The sequence below is a fragment of the Trachypithecus francoisi genome, unplaced genomic scaffold (genome assembly GCF_009764315.1).
Source record: "Trachypithecus francoisi isolate TF-2019V2 unplaced genomic scaffold, Tfra_2.0 Lachesis_group13, whole genome shotgun sequence".
Lineage (NCBI taxonomy): Eukaryota > Metazoa > Chordata > Mammalia > Primates > Cercopithecidae > Trachypithecus > Trachypithecus francoisi.
The window spans coordinates 108,921,682-108,940,433 of NW_022681458.1; the positions used below are offsets into that span (position 1 = coordinate 108,921,682).

An 18,752-nucleotide genomic window follows, 5' to 3' on the forward strand; every position below is an offset into this window, starting at 1 on the left:
AAGATACACTTTTAAAAAAGGATGACCAACATTTACATAATTACTATGTCACATTAAAAATCATGTGATAGGCTGGGCGCAGTGGCACATGCCTATAATCTCAGCACTTTGGGAGGCCAAGGAGGGCGGACTGCCTGAGCTCAAGAGTTCGTGACAGAGTGGGCAACATGGTGAAACTCTGTCTCTACTGAATTACAGAAAAATAACTGGCGTGGCAGTAGGTGCCTGTAGTCTCAGCTACTCGGGAGACTGAGGCAGGAGAATTGCTTGAACCCAGGAGGCAGAGGTTGCAGTGAGCCGAGACTGCACCACTGCACTCCAGCCTGGGCGACAGAGCGAGACTCTGTCTTAAAAAAAATAAAAAAATAAATAAAAATAAAAAAGTGATATACTCATAAAATACTGACTGGAAGCTCAAGGAGAACAAGGATTGTTGTGTAGGTTTGTATATATCACAATCATATGAAAAGCCCTAAAGGACCATTTTATTCTCCAGCGCAAATCCAGAGTGAAGCATAGTACTTCGTACTTCAACTACCTGAAAACCTAAGAAATCATACTGAAGGGTATGTTTACCATTCAATTTAATTATGCCAAATGAAATTAAATTCTAGAAAAGTAATTTCCTTATAACCAGGCAACATTATTCTGGTCTAAAACCTGCTTTAAAATAACTTTCTTCAATAATACAATTATTTCAGAAATCTTTTCACTTATTTAGATGCTTTAGTGAAGTACACACAAAAAGCCATTATCTGATGTAAGTACGTACCTAGAGTTTGTAGCATTATGGTTTCAAGTATAACCAGTTCTTGAGTCTGTTGAAGGTAAGCCTGTCAGATAAAAATATTATCAAATTGATTAAAATAAAAGTAACATTACTCAACTACATGACTGTTACATCTTGTGAGAATTAGAGGTTGATTACAAAAGAACCACAGTAGTTTGAAAATATGGAGGAAATAAATTGAGGGTGACAGAGAAAACCTGTATTCTGTGGCAAGCCTAAACTGAATTACTTTCTGTAACAGGAAACAAACAACAAAAAACAAAAAACTACACAATACGAAAGGGGGCAAGTTAATTGAAAAAAGGAGATGTGCACAGTCTGTAAAGTGAAACAACCTAGGCATTGGTGCTTCAAGAGATATTAAAGACAGTAAGTCCAAGTCAATTAAAAACATCGAACTCAAACCTGCCTTTAACTCAAACCTGGCTTACAAACTCACTCTAGGACATGTCATGTGGTAATTCCTCAAAAGTCACAGTAAGTCAGTGAGTTAATTTTAGAATTAACTTCCCTGCCACCTTAGAAAGGACCAAACATACCAAAATAATGTATCTCATACCCATGGGGACATAAATACCAGACAACCTCCTTACTCAATTTCAAGAAATTATCTCTCTATTACAATTACTCTGGAAATAAAGGATATGAAAAATTTACTGCTGTCCTATTCTGAAATCATGACAATTGACCAAAGTGATAAGGAAATACTATATTACCGATATGAATACACTTATATTCATTTTTGTAAGGACATATTGCTAAAGCCGGAGAGTAAAAGTATCTTTCATTTTATTTATGCTCTACTTTGAAAGGTCATTGGGCTGACTTTTAGAACACAATTTCTATTATTTAAACAGTACCCCAAGAAATAGTTCTGAATTTGTACAGTTAATAGAAACTGTAGGAATTATCGTTAAATAATGACAAACTATTATTTAATGGCTACATTAATAGTTTACTCCCTTAAAGCCAACATCTATGATAAAACTTGCCATTAATAAAATCAGATATAGTTCCATCGAAGCTTAAATTAATCTGGACTTTGAATTTATAATCTGTTAGTCATCCAATAGGTAAAGGTTCCTGATTAAGTAACTCAGGATGCTAGAAAAAAAATTTTTTTCTTTGAGATGGTTTTTTGCTCTTGTTGCCTAGGCTAGAGTGCAATGGTGTGATCTCGGTTCACCGCAACCTCTGCCTCCCAGGTTTAAGTGATTCTCCTGCCTCAGCCTCCCAAGTAGCTGGGATTACAGGCATGCGCCACCACGCCTCGCTAATATTGTATTTTCAGTAGAGACAGGGTTTCTCCATATTGGTCAGGCTGGTCTCAAACTCCCGACCTCAGGTGATCTGCCTGCCTCAGCCTCCCAAAGTGCTGGGATTACAGCCATGAGCCATTACGCCTGGCCAAAAATTTGTAAAGGGCCACAATTCTAACTTCCATCTTAAGATGTCAGAAAAATTTAAAATAGTTCTTTCAAATAAGGTCTATTACAAGGTTGATGATAAAGTTGTCTGGAAAGTAACATTACTCTAGGAAAATTAAAATACTAAAAAAACGCTGCTCATGAAAGCATAGCAAAATGTAGCTTTATGTAACAGAGATAAATAGTAGTACATGCATTTAAAAAGGAACAATACTTTAAAAAGACTACTCATTTAGGGGTAAATTCAGAAGATTTTCTGTTCCTTCATCTGTTGACAAATTAAGGGGTTATTTATAATCTGGTCTCAAATACAGCTTCCAGTGGAGGTGATAGGGCTTACCCTCTACATGTATCATAACTCTGAACAACAAAATGTGAAACAAAAGTATCTTTGAATCAACAAAGCATCTGGAATCAAAGCCTTCTATAATTCAGAATGACATACAAATTCATGAACATACATGAAATGTTTTTCTGCCAGACTGCTTCCTGGCATTGCATTCCTAAGAGGTAATAAAATAAGCAGCATTTGGAAGGCAACACTAATTGAACTGTATTTTTGTTAGGCCTACATTAGGAGAAAGTTTCAAATTTACATAGAAAAAAACCCCAGTATTTACATACATCACATTTAGTATCCAGCAGTGGCTCTAGAGGATGAAGACAAGCATGTGCTACTTTGATAACATGTTCAAGTTTTCGAGCCTGTTCTTCCACTTTTGCAGCCAAAAATAATGCAGTAGACGATATTATCTGCAGAAAAGAGAAAACTCTGGTGATTTAAAAACAAATACATTTCAAAAAACTCTCTATTTTCTTTTCTTTTCTTTTTTTTGAGGTGGAGGTTCACTCTCGTTGCCCAGGCTGGAGTGCAGTGGTATGATCCCGGCTCACTGAAAGCTCTGCCTCCCAGGTTCAAGCAATTCTCCTCTCTCAGCCTCTGGAGTAGCTGGGATTACAGGCGTGCACCACCACACAGGCTAATTTTTGTATTTTTAGTATTTTTGTATTCACCATGTTGGCCAGGCTGGTCTCGAACTCTTGAGCTCAGGTGATCCACCTGCCCCGGCCTCCCAAAGTGCTGGGATTACAGGTGTGAGTCACCGCAGCTAGCCCAAACCCTCTATTTTCTAAGGGGGGAAGCGTGAAAGGAGGGAATGCAGTATTAATAGTATGAACTGTGAGCCTGGGCATGACAAGATTGATGTAATAGTTTTAATAAAGTTATTCATTAAATAGAACTAATCTATAAAATCTATTTTACTCGTTTTGCACATAGAACAAAGGGGAAAAGGGAAAAGACATACTAAATAAGTTGACTGAACATACTAAAAATGCTAAAGAGAAAGTTTAAATAATATTAATTTGCACATTCTGGAGGCAAAGAAAATAACTGAAGCAAAAAGATGATGCTATACATGAAAAAAAAAAAGATGAAAAGCAGATCAAGTATACTCACTATTCTCCTTTCTAGGCACACAGTCACCATTTTCTAGTACTCTTTTAAATCAAGCAATGATTCATTGTGTGGCTTTAACTGCCTGCCTTTAGCTTCACTATCTTGTTGAAGGAACAGAAAAAGCACCGAGAGGGCAAAATAAGGAGGATTCTGAACATCAAACTGTTACTTAATTATCTCTATTACTTAACTATAGCAATAATGAAAGCAGCTACACCACCAGGGTATAAGCATGTAATATAAACCAATATAGTAGAAACTTTGCCAATCAGAGATCCAGAAATTAGCAATTTTTTTTTTTTTAGCTTGGTAAATTAGGTCCTTGGGACAGAAGTATAAGGACACAAACACTACAAAGATATTGACTAAGAGAAACATCAAGTCTGAATATGTACCCCAAAAGCTAATAATAAACCAAGTAACTGTGGACTTAGAAAATAGGCATAAAATAAACTCAAATAATATTTTAAGATTACATTCAAGAAATTTCCCATGGGAAGACAATTTCTAAATGTCAAGATTTGAGTAACCATTTTTCAAGAGATGAACATCTGAGCCTCACTATGTCTTGCGGGGGTCAACAATTACTGTACAGAAACAATGCTAAACTGGAGGTGAAGAAAATTTCTGATAGAGGGACAGTGGATCCTTCTGGTATGAGATCTTTTTAAATGTAATATGAAACTTAATCACTGGATTTAGGATCTGAAAAGGACCTTTCTAGTTCAACTGCATTTGCAGATGTGTAAATGAAGTAAAAAAGACTTCAAGAAGTTTTTCTTCTGCTATGTCTTTAAAACAGATGTAAAAAAGAGTTTGGCTCCCAAAAACCAGAAATAATGTTACCTTAAAACAAATGAATAATTTTAATTTGGACTTTCAACTTATTTCTTCCTTTTAAAATGACAACAAGGAAAGGCTTAGAAAAACTGAGAATGCTCAAAAGAGTAATTTAGTCTGGAAGTAGCTTGAACACACAACAGAGTTCTTTATTTGTGTTCCTAGTATTTAGCACTATGTGGCTGTGGTTCAATTTGTTGAATGAATGAGGTATGGATAATATATAATGGCACCAATATTAAATTCAAAGTATTCCAAATGCCACTATTAAAATCTGAGAGCCAATGCCCACATAATACATTCAAGAAAATGAAGACACTCTCAGTTTCCCACAATCTCTTATTTATTATCATTATTCATGTCTAACAGGGGAATGGCTAATCAGGCCTTCAAATGCTAAAACTATTTGTCAGAGTGAAGCAATAGAGGCTCAGGTCAAAAGTCAAATTAGACCGAATTTAGTACTTAACTTCCTTCCTGTCAGATGATCCAGAATTTCTCTTACTTGTCTGAAAGACACTGATCAAGAAATACTTGCCAACTAAACACTAATACCCAACACTTTCCCAAAGTTCCTGGTGAAATCCACTAACTCCATTCACATTTCCTTCTCTATAACCTGCAAATACTTTCGTCCATCAAGGCTGTAAAACAAAACAAAACACCTTTTTAGATAAATATTTTGTGAGTATCCATGCAAATCTTTTACTTTCAAGGATGATTAAGGAAGGTGATCAAACTAGGTACTACTGCTTTTTGTACGGAAGGTGATTTTGTTGTGAGGCTTAAAAGAATTCCAAATGTTTTGGGTAACAGAAATATTACTAGTTGGTCCATAGCTTTTAAAGGTGAGCAAACTTTTGAAGCCAAGAAACATTCACTGGCACATGCAAGCTTGGTTCAAGCCAAATAATTCACACTAGTATTGTTGGAGGAGTACAGCTGGTTTGGTTCAAGTAACCAAACAATTACAAATTAAGATTCAGTTCACTGAGGACAGGGACCATGCACTACTTATTTTCGTATTTTGGACCTAGTTTAATAAATTTTCCCAAATTACTCTAAAGGGAAAAAAGTAAAAGGAAGTTGATGTGAATAGTGATTAGAATTGTTTGAACTCTGAATAGTGTCATGAGTTTGTTACTCTAGCAGATATATAACTACTTTAACGAAATGTAACATTCTCAAAAACAAGACAAATTTCTATAGAAACATATCATACAAATCATGGAGGGGGGAGGTAGAGGTGACAGAGCCAGCTGTAGTCATGCTGCCTCAAGTGGAATCTTGGCTCTGTGATCTGACTAGCCTAGACAATTTACTTACTCTCTTTGTGGCTCAGTTTCTGCATCTGTAAAATGGGAGAAACATTAATAGTACCTGCTTGCAAAGTTATGTGAGGATTAAATGAACCAATATACACAGGACTTAGAACAGTGCTCCCTAGTAATATGACTCAAATATTACTACCATGTTGAAAAATTTTAAAAATTGTGCATTAATGTTGATTTTAAATTTAAAAAACAATTTAACAAGTGTATTTTTAAAATTCCCTTCTCTCTTGCTCACCTTCTTCCTTTCACGGGTAAACTTAATTCTTGGAGGGTCCTGCTGCAGTCTGAGCAAGCATATCCAAACACTGAAGTTATGATACTTGACATTACTTCACTGATTTACATCCACATTCCTTTCACTCCTTCTCTGTTTTATTCCTTTTTGTTTCCATTCCTACTTCTTGATCTGACTCCCTTCCTTCTCCGTTTTTTCTCATCCTGCCCATTCCTGGCTGCTGTCTCCCTTCTCTGTTCCTGATACCCTTACTGCTGATATTTATTGGGGACCGTGCCGGGGGTGGTGGAGAATGAACAGACACAAGAGACAAAGACAAACAGAGAACATGGCGGCCGCGCCTAGGGCCTCCGCCTCACTTTATTTATACTCCATAAATCCCACGTCAGCAAAAATAACACAATGCAAAACAAACTTTCTGCACCCAGATGTAACCTTCTGCTTAGTTTCTTGTCTCTAAGCTCTTTCTTATTTGTCTGCCTTCTTGGCGCCTACTAGAGTTCATTAAAAGTTCAACTAGAGATACTGTCCTTGACTACCGGAGTTCATTAAAAGTGCAACTAGCTAGAGATACTGTCCTTGAGCCTTATCTATTCTTAGCATATTGTTTTCAATGGCCCCTGCATTTCTCCCTTTTTGTTTTGCCTCAATCCTAGAAAGGTAGCCCATACTTGTTCTTGTGTTTTCCTTTGTTTTTGGATGCGACAGAGGGAGCATCGGATTACCATGAGAAGTAGACCCAATCCGAGCGCCCAAAGCAATATACTTCCAGAGATGGTAGAACTCCATGTTTTCATCTGGGTCCATGGGTCAAGGGCAGCAAAGCGTTGACCCAGCTCTTGCAGGGTAGCTGCTCCAGGCAATACATGTAGTTGTTGTCGAAATGCTTCGGAAATGTTTTGAGTGAGTTCTTGGATGTCCAAACTATTATTTTTATGGCCTATTAATAATCTTCGGATTTCGGTCCAATTCTGAGAAACATTAAAAGGCACGGGTGTTACGCAAAATTGAGTGGAGTTCCAATCACATTGTAATGTTATCCGCGTACTGAGGACAGTGAGCTGATCTCCAAGCCACGTTAAGGCTTGCTCCACATTGTCCAATCTTTTAGCAAGTTGAGAGTCAATGTTCTGTTGTTGAAGCCACAACCGGTGAGATTGCTCGTGCCATTGCTGTACAAATTCAGCATTTTGTATGCTTTGATGTAGCGCGAGCCCTGCCACAGCTGCAGTGGAGGCAATGGCAACAAGGCTCATCACCAAGGCAATTATAAGTCCAAGGGCACGACGGGCCCACTGAAGGGAAGTCCAAATATAAGTCTCAAGAGGTGATGTCCCCCACGGTCACATAAGGTTAACAGGTAGCCAAATTTCCTTACGAGCCCGAGGATATAAATATCCCCCGTAAAACTGCGCCACCAGGAATGATTGAGGCAAGACAAAAATGTACACGTATCTTTACAATTAACAATCCCCGTATCATTATCCCACATTAAGTTCCCCGCTAATAATAGGTAAGGCTTTCGGACACAAGCAATAATATATCGGGAGGTATTCCGATGTAAGTGAATATGAAAGGAGCTCTTCGGGTTAGAAAGATTAAGGGACATATTTCCCACAAAGGTACTAATAGCATCACCTGCAGCTAATAACTTCCAAAGATGACTCCGTACTTGTAAAGAGTGTTTAAGATGAGGCATAGGTGGCGACAAGCCTCCTTCATGCCATACCAAGGTCTCATTACCATCAGTGGCAATATTTTTATTTACCCGGGGCCATTTCAAAGGTATGTGACTAAATTTTGTTTGAAAATCTCCGTGCACACTCCAATCAGTTACTTGCAGCCCATTGTACTCTATTAAAATCCGGGGCTTAGTTCCCCGACAGTGCTGCCACTCCAGCACCTCAATATTAGGGGAAACCTCTGGGATAGGACAAAAAGGTAAGGAACTAGGAATAGTCTCATTACTATATACAGTATGGTTATACTGAAAGCTTCTAGTTACAATAATAACAGTGTTAGCAGCCACATGGCTATGATTATAGCCAACAGCCCAAGCTTCATGTGATTTCCGGAGACAATGAGGACTAATTCCCATGCAAATCGGAAGTCCTTCCACTCCAAATTGGTATGTGCTGTTTATTATTCCCGTTTCCCGTTCTATGTTGTCATTATCCATATAGGGGGACGGCATCCAAGTAGTGTCATTGGTGAAAATCTTAATTTCCACCTCCCCCCAGGCGACTCCCTGATACAAGGGTGGAAAGGGAATATAAGTCCAATATTCATACAAAGCCTCACTAAGGGAAATAAGTCCCCTGCCGAGGCACATCTAACAAAAGAAGAGGTGCGTGCTGAGTCCAGTTTTCTTTTCAACAGGGTTTCAATCGCCTTGTAGGAAACCACTCAGGTCCGCTCTCTGTAAGGACAAGAGCATAGCCCTGTCCCTGTTTTAGAACTTGCCCTTGAGCATACTTACCTTCTTCATTAGAATACCAAACCCTTAAATTGTCGGCGGGGACTATCACCGAGGAAGGTGAGGAAAGATGAGTTACGGCAGCAGAGTCCTGCAATTGTCTCCATTGATTCAAAAAATTTAAGGTAAAAAGAACCTTCAGTATCTGGTTTCTGGGGGACTCATTTCCCCCTTTTTGTTTTTGTAGCTGCGTTTTTAAGGTTAAATTTGTGCGTTCAATAATGGCTTGACCTTGACTGTTGCCCGGGATATCGGTGAGATGTCGAATATTGTATTGCTGTAAGAAAATTTGTAATTTACGAGAGACATAGGCAGGGGCATTATCAGTTTTAAGTATAAGAGGAATGCCCGTGATGGCAAAACAAGCTAAGAGATGAGTAATAACAGAATCAGCTTTTTCAGATGGCAACGGAGTTGCCCACTGAAAATGAGAGAAAGTATTAATGGTATGATGAACATATTTTAATCGTCTGAAAGAAGGGACACATGTGACATCCATTTGCCAAATCTGATTAACTTGAGTATCTCGCGGATTAACCCCAGGATGGAAAGATGGAATGCTTAAAGGAGCACAAGGAGGACAAGCTTGAATAAGAGAACGAGCTTGTTTACGAGTTAAATGAAACCGTCGTTGAAGACCAGAACTATTAGCGTGATGCAGAGTATGCTCTTGTTCTGCAGCCTGCAAGTGGCCGATTAAAAGTGAATCAATCTGAGTATTATCATGAACTAATGGTCCAGGAAGTCGAGAATGAGAACGAAGATGAGTGATGAATAAAGGAGTTTTTGAAGAGAAGAAGTAGCACAAAGAGGTAGAGTGGCCTGAGAAATATAAGAAGTAACATAAACGGCGTATTGAGAATCACTAACAATGTTACAACTGATGGAAGGGAAATCAAGTAAAACCATGAGAATAGCAAACAATTCTCCCTGTTGCACCGAGGGATAAGAATAAACTGTAACTCGAGATTGATGAACACTCCAATATCCAGCTTTACTATTACTACTAGCATCAGTGAAAAAAGTAGGACCTTGAACAGGAAATACAGATATTGGTGAGAAGGGCAATACAGAATGCTGCCTGAAAAATGAAAAGATCGGAGATTTAGGATATTGGGTAGAAAATTGTCCGACAAATGAGGCGCAAGCAACTTGCCAAGAATCAGAAGTGGCAAGAAGATAGGTAATCTGACTATGAGTGAACTGAGAGATAATGAAGGAAGGATCTCCTCCCCAGAGTTGTCGACAGCCATGCCGTCCTTTGATGATCAATTCAGCTAAACGGTCGATATAAGTAGTCAAGCGTTTAGATGTTTTGTTGGATAAAAAAATCCATTCTAACGGCTGATTTGTTTGAGGAATCATTCCTGTGGGAGAATGTAAAGTGTGAAATAAACACAAGGAAAGGGGAACGTCAGGAAGGATATAATGTAAATGGGCTTTTTGAAGCTGCTCTTCTACCAGCTGGAGTTCCTGTAAAGCCAAAGGAGTTAAATGATGTGGGCTGTCCAAGTGACTGTCTCCTTCTAGAATAGAAAAAAGATGTTGTAATTGATACGTTGGTATTCCTAAAACAGGACGCATCTAATTAATGTCTCCTAAAAGCTTTTGAAAGTCATTTAACGTTTTTAAATGATCACATCGAATTTGAATCTTTTGGGGTCGAATATTTTGTGCTCCCAAGGTATAACCTAAATATTGAATAGGAAAATCCACTTGAATTTTTTCTGGGGCTATATTAAGTGAGTATAAAGAAAGCTGAGCTTGTAACGATGCGAAAGCATCTTGCTGCTTTTCTTTAGTAGGTGCAGCAAGAAGAATGTCATCCATATAACGATATAAAAGAACAGAAGGATGACGCTTTCGAACAGGATCCAGGGCCCGATGGACAAATTCTTGACACAAGGTAGGGCTGTTTAACATACCTTGAGGTAAAACCTTCCACTGATATTGAGAAAGTGGCTGAGAATTATTAAAAACAGGGACAGAGAAGGCAAAACACTCACAATCCTTTTGATCCAAAGGAATAGAGAAAAAACAATCCTTTAAATCAATAACCATGAGCAACCAATCTTGAGGAATCATAAAAGGGTTATTAGGAAGGCCCGGTTGTAAGGATCCCATGGGTTGAATACATGCATTAATAGCACGAAGATCTGTTAATAGTCTCCATTTACCGTTTTTTTTTTTTTTTTTAAATCACAAAGACAGGGGAATTCCATGGAGAAGTATTAGGCTCTATATGACCTAAGGATAATTGTTCCTGAACTAAGTTTTCCAAGGCCTCAAGCTTTTCACGTGTTAAAGACCACTGTTCAATCCATATAGGAACATTAGTTTTCCAAGTCAAAGGAAGGGCTTGAGGCTGCTGAACAGTGGCTATATGTTTAAAGATTTTTCAAGGGGATTGTAACCCATGCGGAACATCATATTCTTGGCAGAATTAGAGACATGAGGAATAGAAACAAAAGCTCCAAATTGTTGCAATAAATCTCGCCCCCATAAGTTTAGGGCAATAGGAATAATATAAAACTGGACTTGGGCCGTTTGACCATCTGGCCCTCGACAACTCAAGGATTGAGAACTTTGATACACCTCAGAGGTGGAACCTAATTCGGTAAGAGAAACAGCAACAGGCTGTTTAGGCCACTGTAAAGGCCATTGGTCGGAGGCAATAATGGAAACATCGGCTCCAGTGTCGATCAAGCCCTGAAAAATTTTTCCCTCTACTTCGAGGGGAAATAAGGGTTTTTGTTGAGTTACTAAGGTTTCCTAAAAAATATGTTTACTCATGCTTCCAAAACCTCCGGTTCTTTCTTGCCTCCGTGAAGGAAATTGAAAATGGGGTAGTAAAAGGAATTGTGCAATTCGTTGCCCCTCTTTTAAGGATATGGGCTTATGAGCCTGTGCCATAATTTGAATTTCTCCTTTATAATCAGAATCTATAACACCCAAATGAACTTGTAAACCCTGTAGAATGCTACTGCTGCGTCCTATAAGCAGTCCAACAGTATGTGACGGTAATGGCCCAGAAACACCTGTAGGCAATTTAACAATCCCCATTTCTGGGGTGAGTTCGATGGCCTGCAAAATGGCAACATCAGCAGCAGCGCTACCAGAAGTAGCAGAGAAAAGCTGAGCTACTGAAAATTGGGAGTTAACATTGTTTGACTGGCTTGCTGATGCTAGACCCCCGAAATGACTGGAAATTGCAAATGAAGAGGGCTTGTAATGTTGTTGGGGCCCCAAGCTGAAGGGCCCCTTTGCAAGTTTCCCGATCCGGAGGTTAAAAGATTACCATCTTTGTCCACCTTAGAGTGACATTCATTAGTCCAGTGTCGCCCTTTGCCGCAACGACCACAGGGCTCAGTGGGAAGCTTTTTAGATCCTACTCTTGAGGAGTCGCTCTTATTAGATAGTTTACGGCACTCCTTTTTAAAATGACCGGTCTTTCCACATTGAAAACAAACTCCCTTTTTCCCCATGAGTGCCTTAGATAAAGCTCCAGCAAACAATTGAGCGTTGTAGGCAGCCCCTCCCACTCCTGCACAGGCTCTAATAAAATCTTCTATTTGTAAGTTTCCAGCAGCCTTTAGAGGACCCAACAACCTCTGACATTCCTGATTAGCATTCTCAAAAGCTAGTGTGGTTACCAGGATTTTGCCTGCAGCCCCACTACCCACAGTCTTTATTACAGCATCTTGGAGCTGAGCAACAAAATCAGGATAAGGTTCATTGGCACCCTGCAAAATCTTAACAAAAGACAAGGCAGTTTTCCCCGATGGTTTTACTTTACACCAAGCCTTTAAAAACAGTCCTTTAACTTGTGATAATGCCACGTCATCGAGTCCAGATTGAGCCGCTACGGTAGCAAACGGACCAGTACCTGTTAATTGCTACCCTGTTGGCCCTGGAGGATTTCTAGCGGCATTACGGTGAGCCTGTTCTTTGGCATCTTTCAGCCACCAACTGCGTAGCTGAAGCCACTGAGAGCGGTCCAAAACAGCCTTCCCCAAGGTCTCCCAATCAAGAGGCAAAAACAAATTCTCAGAAGAGAAAGAATCTAAAAGCCCCATGACAAAAGGAGATTGAGGGCCATAATTAGCAACAGCTGCTTTCATTTCTTTAAGGAACTTAAATTGAAGGACATTATACTGCACATTCACACCTCCTTGAGGATATTGAGCATCAGGGCCAAAAGGTTGCCTAATAATGGGGAACAATTGTAGAGGATCCTCATCTTCTTGAGAATCCAATACCTCAATTACAGCTTTAGCAGTAGAAGCGGGGACAGCAAAAACCGTGCCTGAACGAGGCAGCATTTCCACCGGCGGTGGCGGAAAACTGTCCTCCTCCTCCACCTTGAGTGCCGATGGGGGTGGATGGACCACAGGAAAAGTAAAAACAGGAGTGGGTGGAGAGAAGGCTGAGGGGGAGATAACTGTAATTGTAAAATTTGTTGCAACAATTGAACAACCGGCTGAAGCTCCTTTTGAATTTCTGATTCTTTTTCATGAGACACATTATCACACAAAGGACCTTCTCCTCCAGTTACAGGATTATCTAAAGGAGGGGAAATGGCTATCGGAGACTTCAAAGACTCCTCATCCCCACCTTCCCCTTTTTCAGAGTCTGTCTCTAAGCGCTCCAAAGCTTAGGTAATAGAAGCACAAAGGGCCCATAAAGGTGCCGACATTACATCACCGCGCTGGTGTGCTTGACGAAAGGTCTTAACAACCTGTTGCCACTCTCGTTTATTTAATTGTACTTCAGTTTGATATTGAAACCAAGAGCAATGTTGTTCCACATGAGCAAACAATTTCCGCAAGTTCTCTCTTTTGCATCAACCCCAATCGAAAGTAAAAGTCCTTGTAATAATCTTAAATATTCTGAGGCCAAGGAACTGGAATTCCCCATAATGAAAGCTTAAGAAGGTTCCCCTTAACAATCCCCGGGTTTTACCCGCTCCTGGGGGTTTCCCTTCTTGTTCCCCACTACTCACCCGTGCGGACCCTGCTCGCTGCGCCACGGTGGTGGTGGTGGTGGAGAATGAACAGACACAAGAGACAAAGACAAACAGAGAACATGGCGGCCGCGCCTAGAGCCTCCGCCTCACTTTATTTATACTCCATAAATCCCACGTCAGCAAAAATAACACAATGCAAAACAAACTTTCTGCACCCAGATGTAACCTTCTGCTTAGTTTCTTGTCTCTAAGCTCTTTCTTATTTGTCTGCCTTCTTGGCGCCTACTAGAGTTCATTAAAAGTTCAACTAGAGATACTGTCCTTGACTACCGGAGTTCATTAAAAGTGCAACTAGCTAGAGATACTGTCCTTGAGCCTTATCTATTCTTAGCATATTGTTTTCAATGGCCCCTGCAGATACTCTTCACTTTCCACTGCTGGTTTCAACCTTGATAATGGAGGCAAGGTCAGGCTGAATTAACAAAAAGTCTGGGTAATTTCTAAGTCACCAAAGATGGCTGTATTCAGTTTCAATGAATCATTCCAGTCCTTATTATCTTAATATTAATAATTAATCCTGTGCAAACACTTTGTGGGTGCATTTGTATTTAAGAACTAGCCAAAGCGATCTGATTACTCTTTAACATTAAATCTCCCAATCCAGGAAAACCCCAACAGAAGCAAATAAAAGGCTTCCAAGTTTCTTTTTCATTTACTATTACCAACATGTTCATGCTAACCTGTTCTTCTGTTTCATCTTTAGGTTCTATAGGCTAGCAAAGGCATTTTCTCCCCTTGCCCTTAATTGCCCTAAACACCCCCCATCCAACCCCTGACTAACTCTAGGATAACTATTTTCAGTGCCTTGAAAAAGACTTCATTAATAAATACTCAGCAAGCTCTAGTCATCACAGCTCAGAATTTTGAAATTTCTTGTTAAGGCTATAGTTTAGGAGAAAGGATAGTTGTATAACTTTAGGCTTATAGAAAGAAGGTCTTAGAATAAGAAAAGGAAAGTAGAGGAAAGACAAGAGAGGTAACAGGCTCACAAAGAAGGAAGTGGAGTAAGTCAAAATGCCCATTTGTTAATTGGCATTTGCCATGCGTGAGCCTATCAAACTAAAATTACAGCACATTATTAAAAAGTGGTTTAAATCCTTAATTGTGCTGCACTAGAAACACCAGCATTAAGGAATTGCAGAAAATGTTATTAACTCAGTGTGGCATTTTAGTTGTTTTCTTACTCAAATAATTACGTGTGAGTGAAAGACTGACGTGAAAGAAAATTTATATTAAAAATTAAAAAAAAATCTTCAAGCTGGATGTTAAGATGCCTAATTACATTTAAAAGAAAGCTGGCTTAATAACAGTCTCAAAATATCAGTATTCAATATTGCTGAAAAGCAGTACTGATTAAGAGAATAAGGCTTGATTTCCATAGAGTAACTACATTACATTTACACAATATACTGAAAATGGTTAACACAACTGGCATTTAAAAAATTATTTAGTGGGGAGTACCTCAGCATTATGAATGTTTCTAAAAAGAAAAAATATCGGCTGAGCGTGGTGGCTCACGCCTGTAATCCCAGCACTTCGGGAGGCCGAGACGGGCAGATCACCTGAGGTCAGGAGTTCGAGACCAGCCTGATCAACATGGTGAAACCCCGTCTCTACTAAAATACAAAAAAATTAGCCAGGTGTGGTGGTACACACCTGTAATCCCAGCCACTTGGGAGGCTGAGGCAGGGGAATCGCTTGAACCTGGGAGGCGGAGGTTGCAGTGAGCACCACTGCACTATAGCCTGGGTGACAGTGAGACTGTTTCAAGAAAACAAAAAAGAAAAAATGAAAAAAATCAACTTATAAAGTATACTTAGTATTTCATAGTTAAGGCTCTATCTACTCTCTCTTACACAAACACGGTTCCTAACAGCCTACAATAAATACTAAAAAATACCATTTTAAGTCCCAGCTACCTGGGAGGCTGAGGTGGGAGGACTGTTTGAGTCCCAGGGTTTGGGGCTAGCCTGGGCAACAGAGTGAGATCCCTTTTCTTAAAAAACCAAAAGGACAAAAAATGACTTATATAGTATTGTGAAACAAGAACATTAACATTGCATAGGCATTCAAATATACTACATAAATGTTACAAAAGGCCACTTTCCTTCGAACAGATTATCACGAAGATGGCAGTACTCCCCAAATCTATCTACAGATTCAATGCAAGCCCTATAAAAATCTCAGCTCCTTTATTGCAGAAACTGATGAGCTTGATCCTAAAATTCACATGGAAATGCAAGGGACTAAGAATAACCAAAACAATCTTGAAAAAGCACAAAGTTGGAAGACTCATATTTCCTGAATTCAAAAGTTAAAAGACTATGTGGTCTGCATAAGGGGATGGAATAGAATCCAGAGTCCAGAAATAAATCCTTCCATTTATGATCAATTGATTTTCACTAACAACCCCAAAAAAATTCAGTGGGAGAAAGAACTCCGTTTTCAGCAAATGGTGCTGGGACAACTGTATATTCAAATCCCAAAAAAAAAAAAAAAGAGATGGCGTGGTGGTTTACGCCTGTAATCCCAGCACGTTGGGAGGCCAAGGCAGGCAAATCACGAGGTCAAGAGATCGAGACCATCCCGGCTAACACGGTGAAACCCCGTCCTCTACTAAAAATACAAAAAATTAGCCAGCTGTGGTGGCGGGTGCCTGCAGTCCCAGAGCCTCAGGAGGCTGAGGCAGGAGAATGGCGTGAACTCGGGAGGCGGAGCTTGCAGTGAGCTGAGATCGCGCCACTGCACTCCAGCCTGGGCGACAGAGCGAGACTCTGCCTCAAAAAAAAAAAAGAAGTCAAACTCTTATTTACGTCATACATAAAAACTAACTCAAAAGGAATAACAGACCTAAATGTAAGAGCTAAATCAATAAAACTCTTGGAAGAAAAGAGAAATAAATCTTTATGACTCTAGTTTAGGTAAAGGTTTCTTAGATATGCTATTAAGAACACAAATTACAGAAGAAAAAGATTAATAAATTGGATGTTTGTGCTGCAAATACCACCAAGAACATAAAAAGGACAATGCATAGAATGGGGGATATCATTTCACACAGTTGGGATGACTACAATAAAAAAAGACAAGAAATGTGGTGATATTGGAACCCTCACACATTGTGAGAACACAAAATGGTATGGCTACTTTGGAAAACAGTTTGGCAGTTCCTCAAAACGTTTTTTAAAAGCTATCCAAAAAGATTATTGGAGTCTAAAGTTACCATAGCAATCCAGCAATTCCACTCTCATGTATCTCCCACCCGTAAGAAATGAAAACATACATCCATATAAAAACTTGTACATGAATGTTCATAGCAGCATTATCCATAATAGCCCGTGGAACGGCTGTTAAGTGTAATCAACCCAAATGTCCACCAGCTGATAAATGGATAAATAAGAGGAGGTACAGCCACATGACGAATAGAATATTAATTACTCTGCAGTAAAAAGGAATGAAGTACTAATACATTCTACATCATGAATGGACCTTGAAAACATGCTTCGTGAAAGACCGTATATACATGATTCCATTTATATGAAATGTCTGGAATGGGCAAATCTATGGAGACAGAATAATTTAGGGGTTGTCCAGGGTTGGGAAGGGGAGTGGGACTGGTGAACTGCTAACAGGAACCAGGTTTCTTTTTGGGGTGATACAAATATTCTAAACACAGATTGTGCTGATGGTTGTATAACTCCATGTGAGCCACTCAATTATGCATTCTAAATAGGTGAATTTTACAGTATATTAATTGTATCTCTCTTTTTTTTTTTAAGGAGCAAACGTTAAAGACACCTATTTAGGCCAGGCGCGGTGGCTCATGCCTGTAATCTCAGCACTTTGGGAGGCCAAGCCAGGTGGATCACTTGAAGTCAGGAGTTCAAGATCAGCCTGGCCAACATGGTGAAACCCTGTCACTACTAAAAATACAAAAGTTAGCCGGGCATAGTGGTGCATGCCTGTAATCCCAGTTACTTCGGTAGAGGGGGCAGTGAGCTGAGATTATGCCACAGCACTCCAGCCTGGGTAACAGAGCAAGAATCTGTCTCAAGAAAAAAAAAAAGAAAAAAAAAAAGGCCTTCTCTTTATTAGCGCGCTCTCTGTTTCTGAGACAGGGTCTTGCTCTGTCACCTAGGCTGGAGTGCAGCGGCATGAACATGGCTCACTGCAGCCTCAACCTCCTGGGCTCAAGCGATTTTCCTGCCTCAGCCTCCCAAGTAGCTGGGACCACAGGTACACACCAAGATGCTGGGCTAATTTTTTTAAAAGATTAATTTTTTTTTTTTTTGAGGCGGAGTCTCGCTCTGTCGCCCAGACTGGAGTCCAGTGGCCGCATCTCAGCTCACTGCAAGCTCCGCCTCCCGGGTTTACGCCATTCTCCTGCCTCAGCCTCCCCAGTAGCTGGGACTACAGGCACCCGCCACCTCGCCCGGCTAGTTTTTTTTTTTTTTTTTGTATTTTTAGTAGAGACGGGGTTTCACCGTGTTAGCCAGGATGGTCTCGATCTCCTGACCTTGTGATCCGCCCGTCTCGGCCTCCCAAAGTGCTGGGATTACAGGCTTGAGCCACCGCGCCCGGCCTAAAATAGTAATTTTTGTACAGACAGGGTCTCGCCAAGTTGCCCAGGCTGGTCTTGAACTCCTGGGTTCAGTCGTCCCACCTCTGTCTCCCAAAGTGCTGGGATTACAGGTGTGAGCCACCATGCCTGGCCAGATCTCCATAGATGTAGTGTACGTGCACTAACAAAAGAAATTTCAAGAAAACCAAAAGCCTAATCATAACAAATACTAATAAACAATATGCACCTTAACTATGTATAACTTTATCACACATTTGTTCATTTAAAAGTAGAATCAAGTTTTGTTTTGACAATATCAATTTACTAGACAGCAAGTAATTTCCTGGCATTTACACTATGCAATTAAATTATTTTTTAAAGGGCAATTATTTCATAAAATTATTAATTTGCTTGTTTGGGTAACAAAAATAATTTTAACAGATATTTAAGTCTACATAAAGTGAACCATACCAATTCAAACAGTTACGCTGAGCATTCAAAACACCAATCGCGGAGCTATAGCAACACAAAGTAACTGAAACACCTACCTTGGGGTGGGGGTGTGGAAATACCTGGTATCCTCTCTGAATCCTTGCATGGTTTAAAG

At 39.8% G+C, this 18,752-nt stretch overlaps 1 protein-coding gene across 5 annotated transcripts in view; it reads right to left on the bottom strand.

Moving 5' to 3' along the window:
• The window catches only part of CCNT2 (cyclin T2), a 43,905-nt gene that overhangs the window by 15,002 nt on the left and 10,151 nt on the right, over nucleotides 1-18,752 (bottom strand). For 4 of the 5 annotated variants that reach the window (XR_004441804.1, XM_033231688.1, XM_033231687.1 and 1 more), the window contains exons 3-4: nucleotides 2,842-2,970; nucleotides 773-833 (exon numbers count right to left, since the gene is read on the bottom strand). Coding sequence is in view for 2 of the 5 variants with exons in the window: in XM_033231688.1 (XP_033087579.1) it covers nucleotides 773-833; nucleotides 2,842-2,970 (190 nt within the window). In the remaining 3 variants the exon portion in view is untranslated. Of the gene's footprint in view, nucleotides 1-772; nucleotides 834-2,841; nucleotides 2,971-18,752 lie in introns of those variants that run through there. The other variant, XM_033231690.1, reaches the window with a different exon arrangement.